Consider the following 23,971-nt stretch of genomic DNA (forward strand, 5'->3'; position numbering starts at 1 on the left):
TAGGAATAGGAAGTGACGTAAGGATGGCGGAGGGGCGCGAGGTTTCAAGATGGCGGTGGCTGGGTGGCTGACCGGCAGGCTGAGGTGAAGGCCCCTACGAAGTAGAAGAGGCCGAGAATCGTTCCCTCCCCGCTTCTCGCAGTCCCAGGAACCCAGCAGAAGTGTGAGTGTGCAGGGTTGTCTCACTCCGTTTCTCCATCTTTCTTTCCCGTCTGGGCCCCGGGCCCTGCGGCTGCCTCGGGGACACCAGGCCCCTCTGCCCCGTTCTTCCTCTCCGCGGCGTGGGTCTCCCGGGTCGGGGGCCGGGGGATCTTGGAGCCCGGAGCGGTGCGGCTTGTAGCGGTGAAGCAGCAGCTCGCCCGAGTCGGTTAGCGCCGCCTCTTGCCGGCCCGTTGGCGGGTTGCTTTAGCTTTGACGTCTTCATGTTCCTCGAGTCAGGATCGACCGTCTCTATGGTTTTGGCAGTTGCTGGTGCCGCTGTCTCTCTGGGTGGACCTGGGCTCAATCCCGCTTGAACCCCGGCCTCTTCGGTTCAGTATAGGGGTTCCCCCCGCCCCGCCCCGGTTCTGTGGCGCGATTTCCTTATCGTTTCTCTTTTAGACAAAAAGCGGTTTGTGCAGACTAGGGCTGCATTGTCTCCTGTAGAAATTCTTCTAATTCCTACCTGTTTTTTTGTTTCACCTGTGGGAGAGGAGGGTCAGAACGGGAGCCCGAGGGTAACTGAGAGGGGACAGCAAGGAAGATCACAGGCCATCAAAAAAAAAAAAAGAAGAGAGGCTGTATTTATATTAATTTCGCTTGTTTCCGCCGACCTTCTCACCTTCTCCCACTTTTTCTGAGAAGGAAACCCTGGACAGGGTCAGTTAGTTGCCACTGGAACAGCTCTGAAGCGTTTCGCAGACATGAAGGCATTTGAGCACTTGCTGAAAGAGGCGTTAACTAATGAACTTTTCTGACAAAATCTTCAAGGAAGAAGGGAGGGTATTATAATTAATTGTGTGGGCTACTGGAAAAATTGACCTCATGATCGTCCCTTTCACACCCTTTAAAAGTCTGCTTTAAAGGGGGTGAATTTGTCAACTTTATTGTTGGAAAAGAGTTAAGTATTAAAAAGTTAAACAATCGGAATAAGAGAAAGAAGTAAAATAGCAGTGTCTTAGGTTAATAAAAATATTGACTTGCAAGATATTTTCCCTCAAACACAGTCATCCCTTTCGGTTACCATAAAAAAAAATAGAAGTCAGGAGTCAAGTGGGTGCTAGTAGAATAGTTCATGTCTTGACGTTTTTGGACACTTCTTCGTGTAATACTTTCATTTTTAGTATTTGCACTCTTAGTTACGTTGTTAGCTCTTGCGAGTCAACAATTACATGTGAATTAGAACTAAATCTGAATTAGATTAGATCTCTCTCTCCATGGGGAGAGACAAGGGAGACATTTGTTGTTGAACCCAGATCATTACCCCATCCCCCCTTTTTTTTTTTTTAATTTGTTTATGATAGTCACACAGAGAGATCGAGAGAGGCAGAGACACAGGCAGAGGGAGAAGCAGGCTCCATGCACCGGGAGCCCGACGTGGGATTCGATCCCGGGTCTCCAGGATCGCGCCCTGGGCCAAAGGCAGGCGCTAAACTGCTGCGCCACCCAGGGATCCCCCCCATTCCCTTTTTATTCCTCTTTCACCCTACATAAAAACAAGGGGAGGGTGTAGGAAAAGGACTATGGCTTTTCATATTCATGGTTTATCCTATATTGTTAAAGCGGTTTGTGATTTTTTTTTCAATTTCAGAGTTAGTCCATGATCCATTAAAAAAAGTTAACAATCAAAGGAATGTTACCCTTTAGGGCACATAGGTGGCTTAATGGTTGAGCATCTGCCTTTGGCTCAAGGCGTGATCCCCGGGGTCCTGGGATCAAGTCCCTGCATCAGGCTCCCCCAGGGAGCCTGCTTCTCCCTCTGCCTATGTCTCTGTCTCTCTCTCTTTGTGTCTCTCATGGATAAATAAATAAATAAAACCTTTTTTAAAAAAAAAACAAAAGGAATGTTACTTTTCAAGAGATTGGTAGAAAGAAATTTTGTAATATAAGAAGGAAGATATTTTGTAATTATCAGAAGAATAAACTCTGTCTTTGTCTTTGCAGGGTTTTTTGTTTTTTTAATGAGCCCGGTAAACCATATAAGTTGTCAACATGGGACGGAGATCTACATCATCCACCAAGAGTGGAAAATTTATGAACCCCACAGACCAAGCCCGTAAGTGTCCATTGGTGTGGAATGATAAAGAAGAGGAGTGATAAAAATTGCAAGCACTGGAGAATCTATTATGTCTTAATTATAAAATCAGCGTTGCTAGGAGTCAGTTAGTTTTATAAAGTTATCCAGTGTTGTAGGCGCATGATGAAAGCTTTAAACATGCAAGAAAATTAATACTCATACTTTTAATTTGATTGACTTGCCAAGTATAATTGGCTTGAAACTTTCTTTTTGTATTTGAAATTTTGGACAGACTAGTGTTGAGAAACTTAAAGCAAAAATCTCCTAAGATTTTGGTTGACATAATTAAAGGCTGCTATTGGCATCTAGTGGGTAGAGGCCATAGATGCTGCTAAATACTCTGCAATGCACAGGATAGCCTCCATTAATTATTATTTGTATTAAATTAGAGAAAATGCTAGTGTTCAGGATTTGAAAGTTTTATATTTTCTCTGTCTCTCTCAAGGAAAAGAAGCCCGGAAGAGAGAATTAAAGAAGGTATGATTTCAGAAGCATCCTATTACCCCTAAGTGTGTTAGTGGATTTTAAAACAACATTTACAATTATTTGTCAGAAAAGATACTTTATGCTTCTTATAACAAACAATAAAATTTACTAAGCCAAAATACTGTACTTGGAAACTGAACTGAAATAACTTTACAGATAAGCTCATGATATTCTAATATTGTATATTTGGTTATCTTTCCCACTGAGTTAAATAGATATCTTTGAAAGGATTTTTTATTGCGCTATTAAAGCATACTACTTTGTTAAAAGCTACTGATTTAGTGAGTGAAAATAAATGTGATTCTGAGTAGCTTTGTGGGTTCGTTTTCCTTATTGTGTACCTATTGAGTTTGTGGCAAAGTGTTTTCCCAGAATAAGACAGTATTTACTTTTTAGTGTCATTCTTTAATACCTGAAAGAATACAGATTTTTAATAGTTTATAATTGAACTTTTCCTATTGCACTGGTTAGCATCAAATCCTGTAAAACTTTTCTCTAGTATATATAGTTTTAGAATTTAGCCCAAAAAAAATCTTAATTTAAGTAATTGCTAAAGATCTCACAAAATTAAAAGAACTCTTTGCCTTAGAAAGCACATGTACTAAATAGTGATTATCTTTTTGTCTAAAGTTGAAACGTTTTTTGAGAGCTAAAAATGACATGGCTTTGTTATGGTGGTTGAAACAAGTGACCAGAAATCAAGAAGTTCAACTCATTTTAAATAGATTCTTGATGCAAATTGAAGTAGAAGTTCAGGAAGGTCCAATTTTTTAACACAGTGCTCTTTTTTTTCCTAAGAACAAAAAACAGCGCATGATGGTACGAGCTGCAGTTTTGAAGATGAAGGATCCCAAACAGATTATCCGGGACATGGAGAAATTGGATGAAATGGGTAAGAGTTTATTTTAAAAGGCTAGATTTTAGAGCAGAGGTATAGTCTGATACACAGAGGCAGGCAAACAGGTAAAATGAGTAAAGCAGCACAGATATAAGAAAAACAGAAAAGCATGACGACATTTGACACTTTGGGTTTAGTTTTAGCATCAGAAAAACAATGGAATGATGGGGAGCAGTTGCACACTGGGGATCTCCTCTAGAGTAAGATGGATGCTGTTATTTAGCTTGAACTAGTTGTTGAGAGAAGACTGAAATCTGGAGTTTTTAATTTTTTTAATGTTGGCAACTACCATGTAAATCTAAATGTTAGGCTACCATGAATTTATCAGTTCCCCATTTTTTCCAGTGAGAAGATAAGACACTTGACCCACTAAGTAAGGTGGTAGAAGAAATCGTGAACTACTTAAAATCTAATTTTATAGAATATCATATATATCGTTAGGATATCTCATTTTTTCACATTTTTTTGAATGATTTTACTTAGTTTCTTCACATACATCTTCAGTATCACTACTTTTTGTCATAACTGGAATCACACAAGATAATCCTTGCCTCCAAGTTGCTTCAGAATTCTCTGTGTGATGTTCCCATAGGAAATTTTATTGCAACCTGTCTAATATTTTTAACATTAGAACATGAGATTTTTAATTGTTTTGCATCCTGCTCCTTTTTTTTTTTTTTTTTTGCATAATGAAACGATCTTGACAAGATTTGTTTTCAAAGGTACTCAGTTTAAGTGGTTTGCCAAAGATCAGATAGTAGGTGAAAAAGGTACAGTGGATCTCAATAATACATTAAATGGGTTGAAAAAAAAAATCCAGGGGCGCCTGAGTAGCTCAATCGGTTAAGCATCTGCTTTTGGCTCCGGTCATGATCCCAGGGTCCTGGGAGTGGACCCCATAATGAGCTCTCTGCTCAGCAGGGAGCCTGCTTCTCCCTCTGCCTCTGCCTGCTGCTCCCCCAGCTTGTGCCCTCTCCCCCATCAAATAAATAAATAATCTTTAAAAATAAAAAAGTCCAGTTATGTGGGGTTATGGTGTTAGAGGTTCTTTTAATAATGTAATGTAGCTTGTGCATTTAGCCTGGGCTAAATTAAATTTTATTTAATAATTAGTTCTGGATCAGATTGCTTGATCCCAAATCTTTCCCAGTTCAGCTCTAACTGATCCCATTTGTTGCCTCTGGTTTAAATATTACTGTGGGCGGGATCCCTGGGTGGCGCAGCGGTTTGGCGCCTGCCTTTGGCCCAGGGCGCCATCCTGGAGACCTGGGATCGTCCCACGTCGGGCTCCCGGTGCATGGAGCCTGCTTCTCCCTCTGCCTGTGTCTCTGCCTCTCTCTCTCTCTGTGTGACTATCATAAATTTAAAAAAAATAAAATTAAAAAATAAATAAATAAATAAATATTACTGTGGGCAATTGTTATCCCTAGAGTGTCAAGACATTAAATGACCTGTTAAATTCAGATTGATTTATGTGGTTTTAAAAGGAGATAATAGTAGTAATGGAGGTTTATTGAGCTCTTATTTTGCTATGCACCCGTTTTTTCCATATGCTATTTAATCCTTAAAACAACTTTCAGGTAGGTGTATTAACCTATTTTATGGATGAGGAAACTCAGGCACAGAGAGATTGTATACTTTTCTCAAGGTCATGCTATTAGGAAGTAGCAAACTGGGATTAAAACTCAAGCATTCAACACTTTCATTAATCACACCAAGAATAGTGTATGATGTAAGACTATCCTCTTCTGAATAAATCACCTAGGTTAAAAGGATTTAGGGAAGAAGATAATTAAACTTGTTATCTGTTTAAAAAAAAAAAAAAGGAGGGATCCCTGGGTGGCTCAGTGGTTTAGCGCCTGCCTTTGGCCCAGGGTGTGATCCTGGAGACTCAGGATCGAATCCCACGTCGGGCTCTCGGTGCATGGAGCCTGTTTTCTCCCTCTGCCTGTGTCTCTGCCTCTCTCTCTCTCTCTCTCTCTCTCTCTCTCTGTGACTATCATAAATAAAAAATAATAGTAATAAAAAAATAAACGCCAGATGTTTAAAAAAAAAAAAAAGGAAAAGGGAGAAGGGAATACTGTTCAGGGCTCAGTGCAAACTAGTTTAGGCAGAAGAAATACATATATTGACTCCCATAATTGGAAAATCCCAGAAGGAAGCCTTCCTAGAAAACACAGGTATGGTTATTGAGACTGTTCATCTGCCTGGTCTACTCTCTTGTTAGCTTCATTCAGCATATTGCTAATGAACTGCTTGGGATGGGAAGTAAGAATATGTGCTTGGAACTGGTGGGAGACAAGGTTACAACTCTAGGTTTATTTTATCCCTCCTGTAAAGGAGCGTCACACTCTCACATTCACAAAGTCTCAGAGAATGATCTGGTTTCAACTTGAATCATGTGCCAGTTGATCTCTGAGTCAGTCACTGGTGAGGAGAACAGAGGGAGGCACGTATAATTGAGCAGGCAAGCTCGGGAGTCTTGTGCTAATAATCCTTTTTGGGGTAAAGGACCTGAAATTAAGCCCCCTGTTGAACACAGGGAAAGAGAAAGAATTATATGGTAGTTAGACAATATCAGTCTGTTATAAAAATAATTAAGCTGCAAGCTAAACACCACAGGATATTTTGTGATCACTTAGTCATCAAAGCTTTGTTGTGAGTAGTTGATGTCCACATTTTCCAGATGAAGAAGCTAAACATAAGAGAATTCAAGTGCCTAAGATCTCAGAATTAAGTGACATAATTAATCTGTCTGGCTGAAGCCTCACTATACTATAGCAAGTTGTTAGCATAAATAAAAATTTATTTTTATGTAATTTTTATGTAATAAAAATTTACAGTAATGATGAAAATCAACTAATTAGATGACATTAGACTTAGAAAAGAAAGTAAAATTAATGGCTATCTTAAAGGGGTGGAATTTAAAAAAATACCTATTGCACTTCTTTTTAATAAAATTTAAAATTTTATTAAATAAAATTTAATTTAATAAAATTTAAGATATAAATCCCTGTTAAAAACTTTATCATATAAGGAGATTTTATGGGGCAGCCTGGGTGGCTTAGCGGTTTAGCACCGCCTTCAACCCAGAACGTGATTCTGGAGACCTGGGATTGAGTCCCACATTGGGCCCTCTGCATAGAGCCTGCTTCTCTTTCTGCCTGTGTCTCTGCCTCTCTCTCTGTGTCTCTCATGAATAAATAAGTATAATCGTAAAGGAGATTTTATTAAGTGATATAGCTAGTTGATCCCTAAATGAAGTGACTCTTTGTTTTGAATCTCAATATCTGCTCTTTTCTTTCAGAGTTTAACCCAGTGCAGCAACCACAGTTAAATGAGAAGGTGCTGAAAGACAAGCGTAAAAAGCTGCGTGAAACCTTTGAACGTATTCTACGACTCTATGAAAAAGAGAATCCAGACATTTACAAAGAATTGAGAAAGCTAGAAGTGGAATATGAACAGAAGAGGGCTCAACTTAGCCAATATTTTGATGCTGTCAAGGTAATCAAGTTTCTCTAGAGAGGTAAACTAAAATGTTATATTTAGATTTGCTTTTAAAATTGTTAATGGGAGAATTGGTCACGATGAACTTCTTCCTCTTGGCAATTTCCTATCAAATAAACTTCATCATGGCAATTTCTTGTCAAACTATCTCATGAACCAACCAATCTTAGTGATGTATATTTATACAAGAGAAATTAATCCATCTGCCAGTATAGTAATAGCCAAAAACTGGAAATAGCCCAGATGTCCATTAATAGGAAAATGAATAAACAACCTAGAATATTTGTAAAATTGAATGTACTCAGCAATATAAAGAAATGCTCTGATACTCAAAACAACAGGAATTAAGAAAAAAATTTAATGGATAAATCTCAAAGCATGTTGAATTTCTATCATAGTTAGGATTCCATTTGTATGAAATTGTAGGACCAGCAGAATTAATCTATGAATGAAAGTGTTTGTTAACAGTGGTTGCTTTGGGATAGTGTTAGGGATGATTGAGAAGAAATGTGAACTAGATGCATTTGTCAAAACTCAGAATTTAATTTCACTGGGAATTTTGTCTCAAAAATGTAAAAAAACCAAATGGTATAATTTTTGCAAAGCAGGTAGTATAGGTCCCCTTTTACAGATAAGGAAACCAAGGAACTTGCTTAGTCATATAGCTAGTATGTGGCAGAAATCCAACAAAGACTAATTTTAGAAATCCAAGCTCTACCATTGGATATATAGTATTTATAAGTTAATTGATAAGTCTTATTTATCATACAGAATATTTAAAAGGATGGCTTTGGTGCTAGATACTTTTAACAGTTAACCATAACCCAAAAGGATAAGTTAATAGTAAGGGAGAAAAGCAGCTGAGTTTTGTTTCTTTTAAAGGTGATAGAGATTCTTTCCATTCATCAACAGACTTTGGAAATGTTGACAAATACTGATATTCTTGTTTTTCCTGATACTTAATGTTAGGTAGAAAGCAAATCCAGGTTATGAAACCGCAGATACTGAATTTTAACTGTTGAGTTTGTGGGTTGCTCTTATACTATTGAAAGATTTTTCTCTGTTTCAGAATGCTCAGCATGTGGAAGTGGAGAGTATTCCCTTGCCAGATATGCCACATGCTCCTTCCAACATCTTGATCCAGGACATTCCACTTCCTGGTGCCCAGCCACCCTCCATCCTTAAAAAGACCTCAGCCTATGGGTGAGGAAGCAGTAGCATAATTAAATAATATTTATTAAAAGTACCTTTTGACTGTCCACTGCCAAAATTATTGCAGTGGGAATTAAAAGGCAATGGGAATGTAAGCAGTGCCTTACTTGATTAAATGTGAGGTAAGAAATCCCTTGAACATATTTTAGAAGAAGAAATAAATATTGCTAATGTTATTACTGTAAAATTTTCTTTACAGACCTCCGACACGGGCAGTTTCTATACTTCCTCTTCTTGGACATGGTGTGCCACGTTTGCCCCCTGGTAGAAAACCTCCTGGTCCTCCCCCTGGTCCACCACCTCCTCAAGTCTTGCAAATGTATGGCCGTAAAGTGGGCTTTGCCCTAGATCTTCCCCCTCGCAGGCGGGATGAAGACATGTTATATAGCCCAGAACTTGGTAAGGAGTGACTGTTCCTTTTGCTCTTGCAGCTTTTCCACTGTCATTTTTTTATGTTGGTCCTGTTTAACATCTTGTTCACCATCCTCAGAACTTAGGAGATAAATCATGATTACATATACTTACTAACAGATGGATAAATCATAGAATTTACCCAAGAAAAACCAATACACATTAGGAAGTACAGAAATATTTATTGTGTTTTAAATTAGGCTTTTTTTTTTTTGAGATTCCTTAAGCCTTGGATACCTGTTTCCTTTTCAGTTTTATTGCTATCACACCAGAGCATAATTGTATATAGTCATTGATGTGTGTGTGTGTGTGTGTGTGTGTATACCAGTTTCTAAGTAGAATTTGTTTTCAAATTTAAACTTTTTAAATATTTTACATTATCAAAAAGATTTTAAAACTATTACCAAACGGAAATATTGTCAGATTATATGAAGAACTATTACATACAGAGTCATTTTAAATAATGAAGCTATTCTGAGTTAGCAGTTTTCTGTGTTTTGGTATACCATGAAGTGGAGGATCCAGTCATCTTGTTTCCTGTTCCCTTCTCCCTTTTCAGCTCAACGGGGTCATGATGATGATGTTTCCAGCACCAGTGAAGATGACGGATATCCTGAGGACATGGATCAAGATAAGCATGATGACAGTACTGATGACAGTGACACTGACAGGTCAGATGGAGAAAGTGAAGGGGATGAATTTGTGCACCGTGATGATAACGAGAGAGACAACAATGAAGAAAAGAAGTCAGGTATGTGCAAATGAAAGTTCATGGTATTGATAGTAGCAGACAAGATGAAGGTCCTGATTTATTAGTGTATCTGTGAAAGTAATTGTGAGCACCTTGAAAAGAAGGGTCATAGTTTTATTCATCTTTATATCAAAAAACTCAAAAGTTCTTGATACATAGTCCTCAGTGGACATTTGTGAGGGGAAAAAAGTTAAGCAGAGTATGTGATAAAGAAGTCTATGTAATAAAGTTCACTTTGAGAGAAAAAGAGCTATTCAACAGCATACAGATGGGCTCTTGTGGGTCTGTATAGGAACAAAAGAATAACCACGTAACTATGTTGATTGAGAAAGCCATATCCATATCATTGGGGTTTTTTTGGTAAGTCTGCTTAAATATTTTTTTAAGGTTTTATTTATTTATTCATGAGAGACAGAGAGAGAGAGAGAGGCAGAGACACAGGCAGAGAGATAAGCAGGCTCCATGCAGGGAACCCAATGTGGGACTTGATCCTGGGACTCCAGGATCACACCCTGGGCTAAAGGCAGGTGCTAAATCGCTGAGCCATCCAGGGATTCCCCCTACTTAAATGTTTTTATCTGGAGCCATTTAAATTTCTATGTTCATTTCGTCTCACATCAACCAGACCATAATTATAATTCTGGTACACCTGCAAGTAGACTCATGATTTAATGGAAGTACCCATAATATATGATATATGTCCATTTGATTATTATAAAATCAAACTGAGTTATGTGTACTTTTAAAAAGTAGTTAAGGCATTCATCAAGATAAGTTTAAGCATCATGATAGATACTGAGCAATACAAAATGTATAATCTGCCACACCTCTGCAGTCTTTGAGTTTCTTTTAAAATTATTTTTGTCAGAGGACCTGCATGGCTCAGTGGGTTAAGCATCTGACTCTTGATTTCAGCTCAAGTCATGATCTCAGGATTGTGGGATCAAGGCCAGCCGCCTGTTCACACATGCAAGTGCTCACATGTGCTTGCTCTCTCTCTAAAATAAATAAGATCTTTTAAAAATAAATAAAAGCAAAATTGTTTTTTGTAGTCTACAACAGCATATTTATGTATTTGTAATACTACTGATGTTTGTATTTGAAGTGATGACAAGTCTTTGCTCTGATATTTCATAAGAATCGTGGTTGCAAACCAAAAAGCTGTCTTAAAGGGGTGGATGGAGCTCATAACAAAAATTATAGACGACTTATATAGGAGCTAGTACTAGAAAGTACAGAGTTCTTAGAGCCACAGCAGCTTCATTTTTCTCTGGCATCGTGTGATCCTTTGCCTCATTTTTCTTTTTTTCTGCCAACTTGTTTTACTTCTACATACTTATCAATGGATGTGTGCTGAAAGTGGCTATCCTGTGATTTGACATTCAACTAAAATTTGAGTTTTTACTATATGTAAGGAATTTTCCTAGACCAACAATACAAAATAGATAAAACTAAAGCCCTGCCCACGTGGAACTTTGTAAATGTTTACCAACTAAGACTGCTCCTAATTTCGTACCATTTAGCATGATGTTTAATTTAATAGTGTCTAGTGGATAGCCTGATTTGTCAGGTTAAAAAGGTGCTTTCTATTCCAAGTTTGCTAATAATTTTTATTATAAATATTTTATAAGCATCTGTTGAGATGTTATGGATTTTAAGTTGTGTACTGTAATGAATTCTATTCATGGCTTTTCTAATGTTCAACCTTATTTTGCATTTCTGGGGCCAACCCTATATGTTTATGATGTGTTTCTTTTAAAGCACTGTTGGATTCAATGTGGTTAGAAAATTGGCCCTTGAACAACATGGGGGTTAGGAACACTGACCCTCTGCACAATCAAAAATCTGTGTATAACTTTGAGTCCCCCACAGTTTAGCCTACTAATAGCTATTGTTGACCAGATTTTTTACTGATAACATGAATAATCAATTAACACGTTTTGTTGTTGCATGTATTATATACTACATTCTTGCAATAAAGTAAGGTAGAGAATTTTTAAGGAAAATACACTCTCAGTACTGTACTGTATCACAAAAAAATCCACTGTGCAAGTACCCACTCAGTTCAAACCTGTGTTCAGTGGTCAATTGTATTTTACAATTGGTTAGTTTTGGTATCAAGGTTGTGCTAGCTTCATATGTTCTGGATTGCATTCCATCTTTTCTGTTCCCTTTTATAGGAAATTTCTGTAATTTAATGTTTGGCTGAACTTCTTTATAAAATTATTTGGGCCAGGTTAAAAATAGATTTTTAACTACCATTTCAATTTTATGTGTTGTAGTCTTAACACTTCTGTGGCCAATTTTTAGAATTTTTATTTTTTTTTTAAAGACATGTCTATTATCTGGGTGTTCAGTTTTACTGGCATAAAGATGTTAATGGTATTCTTTAAGTTTTTGAAATTTATAGATTTTAAATCACAATAACATGTTTACCACCAGTTGGCACTTCTTATACTTTCTTTATATGGCTGTTTTCTATACTTAACTTCTGCCAAATAGTGAGCAGCATCCTATCTAGTGCTTTATCACATTATATAGGAAATATTTGCTGAGTTTTGTTGTTCTAATCCACCCTATTCTCTCCCTCTACCCCTTAGGTCTGAGTGTAAGATTTGCAGATATGCCTGGAAAATCAAGGAAGAAAAAGAAGAACATGAAGGAGCTGACTCCTCTTCAAGCCATGATGCTTCGAATGGCAGGTAAGACAGGGAAAGAAGAGTGAAATCACCTTTTGAGTATTTCCTCCTGCCACTTCCTTTACATACATTTTCCTATTTAGTGTCTCAACAACTCTGAAGTAAGTAATAAATCCTTGTTTTTAAAAGTTAAGGTTTGGAGACATTTGGAGACTAAGCTGCCCAAAGTTACCCAGCTAGTAAGTGGTTAAACTGGCATTTAAATCCAGGTCTGTCTTGTTCTAAAGCCCAGGCTTGTTTCACTGCTCCAGTAGCATAGATGAGTAGAATACTATCTTGATTCCTTCACATCTAGTTTATTAAAGAAGGGTAGTTACTTGTTAATTTTTAAAAAGCACTTAATTGAGCATGTGTCTGCAGGCATTGCTATTTTGCAGGCTGTAAAAAATGAATCAACTCCATTTCACCTGGTTTAAAATTTCTTCTAGGTCAGGAAATCCCTGAGGAAGGACGAGAAGTAGAAGAATTTTCAGAGGATGATGACGAAGATGATTCTGATGATTCTGAAGCAGAAAAGCAATCACAGAAACAGCATAAAGAGGAATCTCTTTCTGACGGCACATCTACTACTTCTTCACAGCAGCAAGCTCCCCCACAGTCTGTTCCTCCTTCTCAGATACAAGCACCTCCTATGCCAGGACCACCTCCTCTTGGACCACCACCTGCTCCACCTTTACGGCCACCTGGACCACCTACTGGCCTTCCTCCTGGACCACCTCCAGGTAAGTAAACACTGATATATTGTGAATAATTAACTAAGTCTACCTGTGATTAGAGTGACGAAGTCATTCCGAAAATATCTATTAGTAGTGATGTTTTGTTTTTCCTAGTATAAGTCGCTAGGAGATAAAGGATAGTACAATTTACTTATTCCTATACCACTGTTCACAGTTCATAGTACTTCTGACAGCCCTCTTTTCCTCCAAAGCTCTTCTCTTTGCAGGGTTCTGTAGCTCTGAGGTTAGCAGGCAGAAACAGGAGTATTGAACCTGGGGGTTTCTTTAGTACTGTTATTTTTAATGACAAGTTGACCCAATTCAAAATTGATAGCTAATGAGATTAGGATGCAGTAAATACTATCAGGCATCCTTCCTTGGTTGGGAATTGTTGGAAGTCAGTCTTTAGAGACAAAAGGGATCAGTATTAATATAATCTTTGGCATACAAGAATGAGAAGTTTGTTTTGAAGTTTGAACTTGGCAATTTATGATTTTATAATCCTTCATCCTACAGTTGGCCAGTTAGGTTTTCTTCTTTCTTCGCTTGAGTTCATCCCTTTTTGATTGGTGTTGCAAAGCACATTACCTCTCCTGTGTCATCTTCTGTCATCCTTGCCTACATATCTTCCTGTGTTTCAGGGGGAATGCTTAAAGCATTCTGCTTTATAATCCATTTTCAGCTTATTTTGAACCCACTTAAAAATCTTTTCCTCTTTGTTCAGTTTCTAGCCCAGCAGAGCTGTGCTTAAAAAAAGCTGTATTTTTTATCAGTACTGGGAAATAAAGAGAAATGATCCATAACAAGTTTAGCACTCTATCTCTGGTGCTCAGATATTTGTTGAGTGAATTCTTTTTCCACCTGTGTTTTGATCAGTTTTTGAAGTTACCTGATTTCAAGTTAAAATGCTAAGTCAGACCACATTCGAGTTATCTTTATACCAGTTACGACTTGGTATGTATTTCTCTTACATTAGTTTGTCATTTTTCTCTTTTCAGGAGCTCCTCCATTCCTGAGGCCCCCTGGAATGCCAGGACTCCGGGGGCCTTTACCCCGACTTTTGCCTCCAGGCCCACCACCAGGCCGACCCCCTGGCCCTCCCCCGGGTCCACCTCCAGGTCTGCCTCCTGGCCCTCCTCCTCGGGGACCCCCACCAAGGCTACCTCCCCCTGCACCTCCAGGTGAAGCTTTTAATTTCTACTACAAAAATTTAACTATTATATATTTCATTTGCTCTAAGACATATTTTCACATACCAATATCCTGAAGTCAAAGGGTATCCTAAAATGATGTTTTTTAACAGCTTTTGGCCTGGGTTGAAGTTGAGTTCTTCCACAGAGTATTTGCACTGGATTCTCCATTTGAGTAGTGTGTTTTGTGGGGGTGGGGGACAATTATAAAGTCATTCCATGTATTTCCATATATTTCTTAAGTATATGTACCAACTTAAAGTTTGAAATTACAAGGCACATTTCCATGTGCTTTTATCATAGTGTACCAGTGTATTTCTGGTTTATTACACTGTCCCAGTCTAATGTGAAGGCCTCCTTTGAAGCTCCCCAGCTTGGACTCTCCATGGTATCTGGAATAATTATGAGTCTATATAAGCAATAGTATCTTAGATTCCACGAAATTTGGCATTTTTATTCAGTCTTAAAAGTGGCATTTGAAGAAAATCAAATCTGCAATTTTGGGTAAATGACAGTGGTGGTGTCTGAACCATCAAAGGACTTGAATTCTTTTCCATTGATGGTAACATACCATGATTAGTTACATTCATGTCCTTTGATGTTTAAAATTTCATTTCCTGGCCATTGGGTTACCTTTTTCAGCGGAGGAATGGTGTGGAAATCAGTAAATAATGCATGAGAATGTAACTCCCAACCTTGGCCTTGATAACATGTCTAGTATACAGCTAGAGTAGAGTCTTGGGCTTTCAGAGTTGAAATCATACTTGAAACCAGTTAGTGTTGTCGACTTTGTATTGTAAGACAGTGCATTACTCAGGAAGAAAACCTAAGTACAGGGGTATAGACTGAAAGTGAATACTATTTCACAGTAAAATATTCCTTACTATCACAATCTATTCCTGAGCATCATAGTTTCAGCTTGTTTTCTGTAAATTGCCCATGTTTAAAAAATTGTCAGCCTCTGTTTCTCATGGTGTTCACCTGCCTGTTTTCTCCTTCATTTAGGCATCCCTCCACCTCGTCCTGGCATGATGCGCCCACCTTTGGTGCCTCCACTTGGACCTGCCCCACCTGGGCTTTTCCCACCAGCTCCCTTGCCCAACCCGGGGGTTTTAAGTGCTCCACCCAACTTGATTCAGCGACCCAAGGCGGATGATACAAGCGCAGCCACCATTGAGAAGAAAGCCACAGCAACCATCAGTGCCAAGCCACAGATCACTAATCCCAAGGCAGAGATTACTCGATTCGTGCCCACGGCATTAAGGGTACGTCGGGAGAATAAAGGGGCTGCTGCTGCTCCCCAAAGAAAGTCAGAGGATGATTCTGCTGTGCCTCTTGCCAAAGCAGCTCCCAAATCTGGTCCATCTGTTCCTGTCTCCGTTCAGACCAAGGATGATGTTTATGAAGCTTTCATGAAAGAGATGGAAGGGCTACTGTGACAGCTCTTAATGCCAGAGCGTTTCTGTTCATACCAGAGGTTGGTGGGGAAAGAGGCTCTTACTAAACTTAGTGAAAGAGCGACTTTCACTGTCAGGGTATTTTTAAATTTCAGTTCAAGGAATATCCTAAAGTTTAGCCTTGTTCAGAATTTATTGCATATAAGAGAGGATTATTTCATTCAGAATAAATTGGTTATTGAAGCAGTGCTGCTAACATCCATTCCCTTTCATACCACCGTTTTCATCCGGTTTGTTCCCCTTCTCCAGTTTTTTGGAAACTTGTGATCGAGGGGATCTTGTTACTTATTTGTTTTGATTCTCTTCTTGTGTGCAGTGGGCACTGGAGTAGAGATTTCTGGAAAAAAAAAAAAAAAAAAACAGTTTATTTTACCCCATCTTGCCTTTTGTGTTTGAGTTATTTTAATATTTTCTTGTAAATATTTTGTAATATTTTAGTGAAATGGATCGCAATGTCATTTCCTAATACAAAGCAAGATATGTGGGAAGAAAATGTACAATTCTTTGATTAAAATTATTTCCCACTGACCTAAACTTTGAGTGTTTCGTGGAATAAATAAATAAATGTTCTACACCAAGATATCCTCTGTGTTAGTGATGATATATAAATATGGTATCTGTGTTAGGGGCAGAAAAGAAGCAAGGATTTAAAATCTGTTTTAGGGAACTGCCATTGCTGGTACAGAATAAGAATCTTATTGAAAATATTGTTAAAACTAAGTTTTAAATTTTAAGGATAAAGAAAAGAATTATTTTCCTTCGGGATTATACTGGCTTTGGAGAAATTGAAAGGTTATTTATTGTATAGAACATGAATCTTCTCAAGGATTATTTACTTTTCCAGAGCTTTGTGAGCTTAGTGATGGGAAAAGCTTCTTTTAAACCGTGTCTAAATTATTAGATAGCTAGAGAAGGTGACTACTATTATTTTATTGAATTTGTCAGTTTTATGAGCTTTTATTATTAAAAGACAAAATGAAGAATGCTCAATATTGTTAATTTACATTGATATCATTTTCTTTAAAAAGTGCTTTAATAGCTAGTTCAGCTAGCCAGTAATCCTAATAATTTTCACAGATATTTTTTCCATCTTATAGATGAGAGTATTGAAGCTAAAGGAGTTGTGTGAATTAGCCAGTGGCCCAAAGTATGAATATTTTATGAACAAAGATACACATGCACAGTGAGACAATGTGTGCATTGAGTTTAGACTAGACATACCTATTCTTACTTTGTATCTTAAATACCTGTCACATGATCCCATGTCATCAAAAATTGGTGGTATCCTAAAAAAAATAGTACAATAATATGATAAGGCTTTTATTTTCTTGCAAGTGATTCCTTGATGGATTTTTAGATTTCTCTTCTGAGATCCTTTGTGTATGAAACTTTTCTTGGAAATTACTCTTTCAGATTAAAGCAAGTCTTGTCAAACCAGTCTATAGGTCATTTTGGATTTTTTCTTTTTTTAAGAATTTATTTGAGACCCTGAAAGCACAAGCAGGGGTAGTGGCAGAGGGAGAGGGGGAAGCAGGCTCCTTTGTGAGCATGGAGCCCGATTTGGGGCTTGATCCCAGGGCGAAGGCAGATGCTTAACCTAGTGAGCCACCCAGGTGCCCTGGGCTTTTTTTTTTTTTTTTTTTCAGTATAGTCATTTAGTATAACCAGTAAGTGAATTGAATATTTGATCATTTAGATGCTAGGATGGAACACCATTCTATCATCATTAAGTCAATATTATACTTTAAATGTAAACAATTATTTGGTATTTGGTCTGTAATATTTTTTAGTGTTCTTGCTTGAAGTTTATATTTTTTCTGAGATTTCTGTTTTCACATTTATTAGGCTGTTCAGTTTATCATAAAGTCATTTCCTAGTATCGCTAGTTTTATTTTCTGAAATGTCAGCTGTAAAATCTGGCACATTTGTATGTTACCTCTATTTGCAGGAAAGGGTAACCCGTTCAAAATTTGGATAGGTTCTGAGTCGGCATTTGTCATGATCATAATTCACATGTGATTTCAAAAAAATGCTTGGATCAATGTTAAGCTTGGTAAAAATCTTTAATCAGATAATATGGATAAATACTGTTTCCTTCTCAGTGTCATTTTATTATACAATAATTGCCCCTTAAAGTCGTTTTCACAACAGTCTGCCAAGGCATGGAATCAGCATAAAGCCTTAGATGACATCCAAAGGTCAGTTTAGTTTCGATTCTAATTTTTTTGCACATTCCAATTTGTGCCCCTTATAAAACATTGCTTTGTTTATACAGATTCGGGAGGTATTTTTTAATATTTTCTTAAACTCTTTTTTACTTCAAGTAATTCTTAAGGCCACAAGATGCCACAATCACCACCCCATATGGAACTGCACACTCATGTTTTGTCTTCAATTCCAACTGCAGCAGGTCTAATACGTGGAAATGGTCATCCACCAGGATTGGTTTGGAGGACAGGCCTTGCAGCACTCCTGGAGTTAAAACCTTCACTGAGCAGAGCTGTACATAATTTCTATCCACCGAGTCCTGGGTTCAGGTATAAGTGAGCTGTGGGGAAGTTTTTCTGTTCTTTACATTCCTGGAATTAAGAGCTTTTAGCAAAGGTCGGAGCTGGGACTTCTGTGAGACCAAAATAACTGTCTCCCTACCACAGTTCTCTTATTTCTAAGAATGCCTATGAGTGTGGCTGTGAAGGAAAGTAGATAGGACGGAGCAGGTGGCTAAGGACTGAGCAAGCACAGGGGTTTTGCTCAATCAGCATGTGCAAGTTTGCTGAGGCTTAAGATCAAGGAAGGAGGGACAGGTTGGAGAATGAAGAGTGATTGATGGAATGAGCTACCTGAGGGTTTGGGGAGGCATGCACATCATAAACTTCTGCAGATAGTCTCTGAGCTCCTAATGTGAGCTAGGTGCTGGGAAACCCGTGGCAAGCAAAATCAGATGTTCCTATCCTCGGGATCCTCATAGAAATTTCAAGAGATAAGCCTCAACATCTATATACTTCCATCTCATACCTTGAATACAGTATTTACCAATGCTATTTTTTTAAAGAATTTATTTTACTTAACCTGTGCTCATGAAAAACTTGGAAAAAAATCTGACAGCTATTATATGCTGTGTGCCAGTGAAGATATAATTCATCATACCTTTATAATCTTTTTATGCTTTAAAAGCCTTTAAAAGAAGCTTTTAAAAAAATGGAAATGTTGGGGATCCCTGGGTGGCTCAGCGGTTTAGTGTCTGCCTTCGGCGCAGGGTGTGATCCTGGAGACCCGGGATCAAGTCCCACATCAGGCTACCTGCATGGAGCCTGCTCCTCCCTCTGCCTGTGTCTCTGCCTCTCTCTCTCTCTGTGTTTCTCATGAATAAATAAATAAAATCTTAAAAAAAAAGGTGCAAACTTAAAAAAAAAATGGAAATGTTTTCTCTAAAGGTTAACAAATTACCTTAATTGTTAGCTCCTTGCTGCAACCAAGGAGGAAACATTATGTTTAAAAAAAAAATAAGTTTGCAAACAAAAGACCACCACTTCCCCAATACATGTTTTCCTTGACCTATTATCCTATTCAAACAGACCATTAGGCATCGAAGCCTAAAAATAAGCTACTATTGCAATTTACCATAATGAATCCTTATTTAGTAAGAATTCTATCACATTTACCTGATAAGTTAGGAGAATAAGTAGGAGAACTGATAACTAGGAGAATTAACACTTAAAGAATACTGTTAAGAAAAAAATTTTTTTTTAAATTTTTTTTATTTATTTATGATAGTCACAGAGAGAGGGAGAGAAAGAGAGACAGGCAGAGGGAGAAGCAGGCTCCATGCACCGGGAGCCCGATGTGGGATTCGATCCCGGGTCTCCAGGATCGCGCCCTGGGCCAAAGGCAGGCACCAAACCGCTGCGCCACCCAGGGATCCCGAAAAAAATTTTTTTAAGTGTTTTAAGGATTTGTATAGCAATATTGGGAAGGAAAATTAGGATCCAGTAGCATTTATATCATAGAATCTCAAGAAAAATTAAAGGTTGCCATACTTAGGCATAACATACTGCACACAAAACCCCAAACAAACAAAAAAACTCCATACCTTCAAATAATATTTGCTGGCTTTTTTGAGTGATAAAGAGAATCAAAGTGCAGATAATGTAGAAATCCAGCATCTCCTACAACCATTTGTACTGCTGAGTAACCCAGATCACAGGAGGGCCTATTTTAAAATCTATATTTGTACTCTGAGAATTTATTCATAACACACATGTTTGAGAAAAAACTTATGGTTAACATTAAAAAGTAAAGAATAACATGAAAATGCCACATTTCTGGAGAAAAATTAGAACAATTATTTAGATAGATGACTTATGTTAATTTGGTTTTTTATTTTGTATTTCTATTTGTTTCTTCTTTCAACTAGGACAGGGATCAGCAAACTTTGTATAAAGGGCCAGATGGTAAATATTTTGGGCTTTGTGAGCCATAGAGTCTCTGTCACATTGACTCAATGCTGCCTTTGTAGTGTGAACTCTGCACTGCAGGCAGGTGGCCCGTCACACTCCCTGACCTCAAGGAAAGGACCATAATAGATCCGCTCTGGGGGGTTGGTGTGAGAGGGAGTCTGGGCACTGCTAAAATCCAGAGGCCTGGAGAGTGTTTTCCCGGTGGGAGGCTGTAAGAAGGTAGTCCCCAGACTGAGCTGGGGCTGCCAGGTCACAGACAGACCATGCATTGTGGACACGTGGCTGGGACAGATGGCCACCTGATGTCCTCACACCTCACTGCTTACCCACCACTACCACCAGCAGCCTGAGCCAGCAAGACATATCCCTTTCTCCTATGAAGTCGCTCCATACCTTCTACTGAGAGAGACCAGCATACTTACCAAAATGGAAAAATTGTTCAAAGAACTCTGCCTCTTTTCACAGAGCAAGTACTGAAGTTAGAATGTGGAGCTCAGAGGCAATAAATCCATAACTGACACATCTATCACTGAGTGTGAAGAAAACCCAGCCTTCTGTCACAACCTAGTCACAAAATTATTAGCACCGATTTCTCTGACAAAAACAAATGGAGTATTTCTCAAGCTGCTTCTTCCAGGCAACCGGTTAGGCACAGTTAGCTTATGTGCCCTAGCTAATGATAAAAGGTTTTTTAGGGAGTCATTTTTGTTCTTAAAAGATCTCAAGAGAACCCTGGTTGACTGGCAGTCTCCATGTCAGGAGTACATTAAATAAAACAAAGCTCAGAACTAGGAGGTGAGCAAAAAATGCTCTGAGAAACCCTGACAGACAGTGGTACTCACTAAAATTTTCTAATGGCTCTTCTACAGTTTCCAGCCTTCTTTGCAGTTAGATTAAACATGGGGCTAGTTCTATTCAAGGGGCTGAAGCAAAGAAGAGTGGGTGTGAGTTCCTTTGCCTCTACCTCTGCTGCTGGAAGAGATGGGACGTAGCTTTATATGGATGGTGAGTGGTGTGTATATATATTTTTATATATACATATATATGCATATGTATTTGTAGTGTGAACTCTACACTATTTTTTTATATATATGAAAAGTGGAAGAACAGGCTGGAATCTCCAGGTTTCATAACTTCATTCAAGGTCTGCTCTTATGAAAGTTTCAGGAACACAGAGATCTCATCTTCTCTGCTCTTGCTGGCAATCTGCAGGTCAAGGGTTTTATGAGGGAGTGACCTTCATCCTGCCAGGCAAGGCCCAGTTAACATTCTTCCCTATGGCAGTGGGGACCTGCTCACTTTGTGTTTGGATTACCTAGAGGTCTGGTCCCCATGAACTCCACTTTACACTTTTCCACTCTTCTATGGCCCCAGGCAATTGAATTGTAGCGATTGCATCAAGGGGTCCTTTTTGTCTTTTGGCTTTCACTTGGGCTGGCTGATGAGAAGCAGGAGCTTTGAGGAAGGAAGGAAAGTGAGGCCATGGGAATGACTCCCTTGGCCCCTCCCTACTGGCTGTCTTAGATTAGACTCCCTCCATTTTTCCTGTCATGCAGGCTCCCTCCACACAACCTCCTACCAGATCTGGTGAGCACTCCTTCCTTTCACTCCATCAAGCATAGGAGTGATAGTGGAGCCCAGCTGTCAGTAACTCTTCCATGCAGTTGCCCTGCACCCTCCTCCCATCATGGTAAATAATCCCATCATTACACTTTTTTCAAATCACCATATTTGGGCATGCCATCTGTTTCCTGGCAAGACCCTGGCTGATTGAGCTCATGATTTATTGAATAAATATAAGATTTATGGAATAAATAAATAACATATGAACGAAGGAAAAGTCATTGAACATAGATAACAAATGAGTTAAATCATAAAACTCTCAGAGTAGCGTTTGGCACATGGGAAATATAATGTGCTTGCCAGAATAACATTTGCTTTGTGAGGCAGGGAATAGTCTGGCTGCAGGGTGAAAGACCAGAGCTGGGGTACGCAAGAGGAGACCACTCAGACTAGCATAGGAGGGTGGAGGAGAGGAGTTGAAGATCTAGTTCAGAGACAGAAAGCACAATCCTGAATAATCCATGTGACATAGGGGATGAGGCAGAAAGAGAAATAAGAACGGAATCACTAGCTGACAGCTTTGGTGGCATGGCACTGACAATATTCAGGGGACTTATAAAGGGTGTGGTGCCAGTTTATTAGGAAACATATAATAACAACAGCTAACACTTACAGAACATTTACTGTGTGCCAGGCATTCTTGGAACGCCTTCTGCCTTTTGTGCATGAATTTGTTCAGTCCTTACTACATCCGAGTGAGGCAGCCACTGTCATTTCCTTCATTTTACAGATGTGTCAATCAAGGCACAGAATGATTAAATAACTTGCCCAGAGTATCCAATGATCAGAACAGAAATTCAGACCTAGGGAAGGGGGAAGTAGAAGGAAGGGAACTGGTCTAGATTGGAACAGGCTCAGGTTGAGGTCCCTGGGAGAAAACCTTATGGGAACCTGAAATAGGCAGAGAAAGTATGAAGTGCAGCAGGCTGGTAGGTAATATGGATCATAAACACTGACTCAGAGACAGGGTAATACAAAAGGGAAAGAGAAAAGCCACATAGAAGATGTAAAGTGATGAACATAACAATCACAGGAACTTACTGAGCCCTTACCATGCACTCTTCCCTAACTGCTTTATGATAGGCATGGATGTGATTATCCTATTTTTAATGCATAAGAAAACAGAGGCTTAGCAAGCTTATAAATAAATGTCTAGATTTTTTTATTGAGTTTAATGTTTTTTTTCTGACATGAGTTCAAATCAGAATAACTTACTGATTTGTATTTGGGCTGGGCAATGGGGAGCAGGATATTGGAAGACGGGAAGAAAGTGAGGTCATGGCATTTACTTAATATACACATTTAAATACATAAAAAACATATATAGGTATATACAAATATCATTTAAATTTAAAGCATCATTTATTATTAGCAATACATGGATTATCATGTTAAAGAAACCACAACCTATACAAAGACACACGCAAAAAGTTAAATTCAAGATAAAAAGTTCTTTGACGAACATGAAAACAAGGGGATGTTGTTAGAGGATTTGGATGTTTGAACTATGTAAATGAAATACCCATAGTCAGTAGCTCCCTCTTTTGATGGTGCTTGGACACTGCAAACATTTATCTTGAGATGTTCTTATCTACTTAGATGGTGCAGCAAGCTCTCTTCTGGGTGTCACATTTCATTCTTTAGCTATTGAGAAAGGGGAAAGCAGCCCATGATAGCTTGTAATTGGCCTCGACTATCAGCCAGGCCTTGGTGCTACTAGGAGTTGGCTTGACAGCTACACCTTGCTATTCTGTGGAACATAACTTCATAGAACATCAACACCAGACAAGGCCATTCTGGACCATGAAAAATCAAACAAAAACAAGAATACTCTATAATCACGTCTGAATACAAAACCACTAGCATTATCCAAATCACAAAAATGACCAAACAGCCCAATGTACATTAGCCAGATTCACCAATGACAGCTACAGTCTCACTACATTCCTTACATCTTATTTAGATGTATTAAGTTACCAAATCAGACTTACCCAACCCACAGACTTACCCAACCCACATGCAATCCTATACAAAGCCCCTACACCAATGATCACAAACTGAAACCTATAATAAATCCTAATATCCTCTCAGTGAGACACCCCACATTTCCCCACAGTATGTGTCTCCCATTCTGCAAGCAAAAATCCAACTTGCTCAACTACCAGTGTGTTCCTCGTGGTGTTTGGCTGAAGGGCATAGACAAAAATACAGATTCAGCTAAAGCTCCCACTGCTAGGACCAAGACTCTCAACTTGGTAAGACTGTGTACATCTGAGACCCCTTGTGAGT

The 23,971-nt window shown here is 38.6% G+C and overlaps 1 protein-coding gene across 1 annotated transcript; it reads left to right on the forward strand.

Annotated features, from left to right (window-relative positions):
• Positions 1-7: 7 nt before the first annotated feature.
• Positions 8-17,039, forward strand: WBP11 (WW domain binding protein 11). The gene is made up of 12 exons (XM_025455171.3): positions 8-163; positions 2,143-2,254; positions 2,721-2,752; positions 3,560-3,653; positions 6,967-7,163; positions 8,236-8,369; positions 8,578-8,777; positions 9,349-9,540; positions 12,141-12,242; positions 12,668-12,961; positions 13,954-14,136; positions 15,151-17,039. The coding sequence occupies exons 2-12, from the start codon at positions 2,191-2,193 to the stop codon at positions 15,582-15,584; spliced, it is 1,926 nt and encodes a 641-aa protein (XP_025310956.1). The 5' UTR covers positions 8-163; positions 2,143-2,190; the 3' UTR covers positions 15,585-17,039.
• The last annotated feature ends 6,932 nt before the right edge of the window (positions 17,040-23,971 follow it).

The sequence above is a fragment of the Canis lupus genome, chromosome 27 (genome assembly GCF_003254725.2).
Source record: "Canis lupus dingo isolate Sandy chromosome 27, ASM325472v2, whole genome shotgun sequence".
Taxonomy (NCBI): domain Eukaryota; kingdom Metazoa; phylum Chordata; class Mammalia; order Carnivora; family Canidae; genus Canis; species Canis lupus.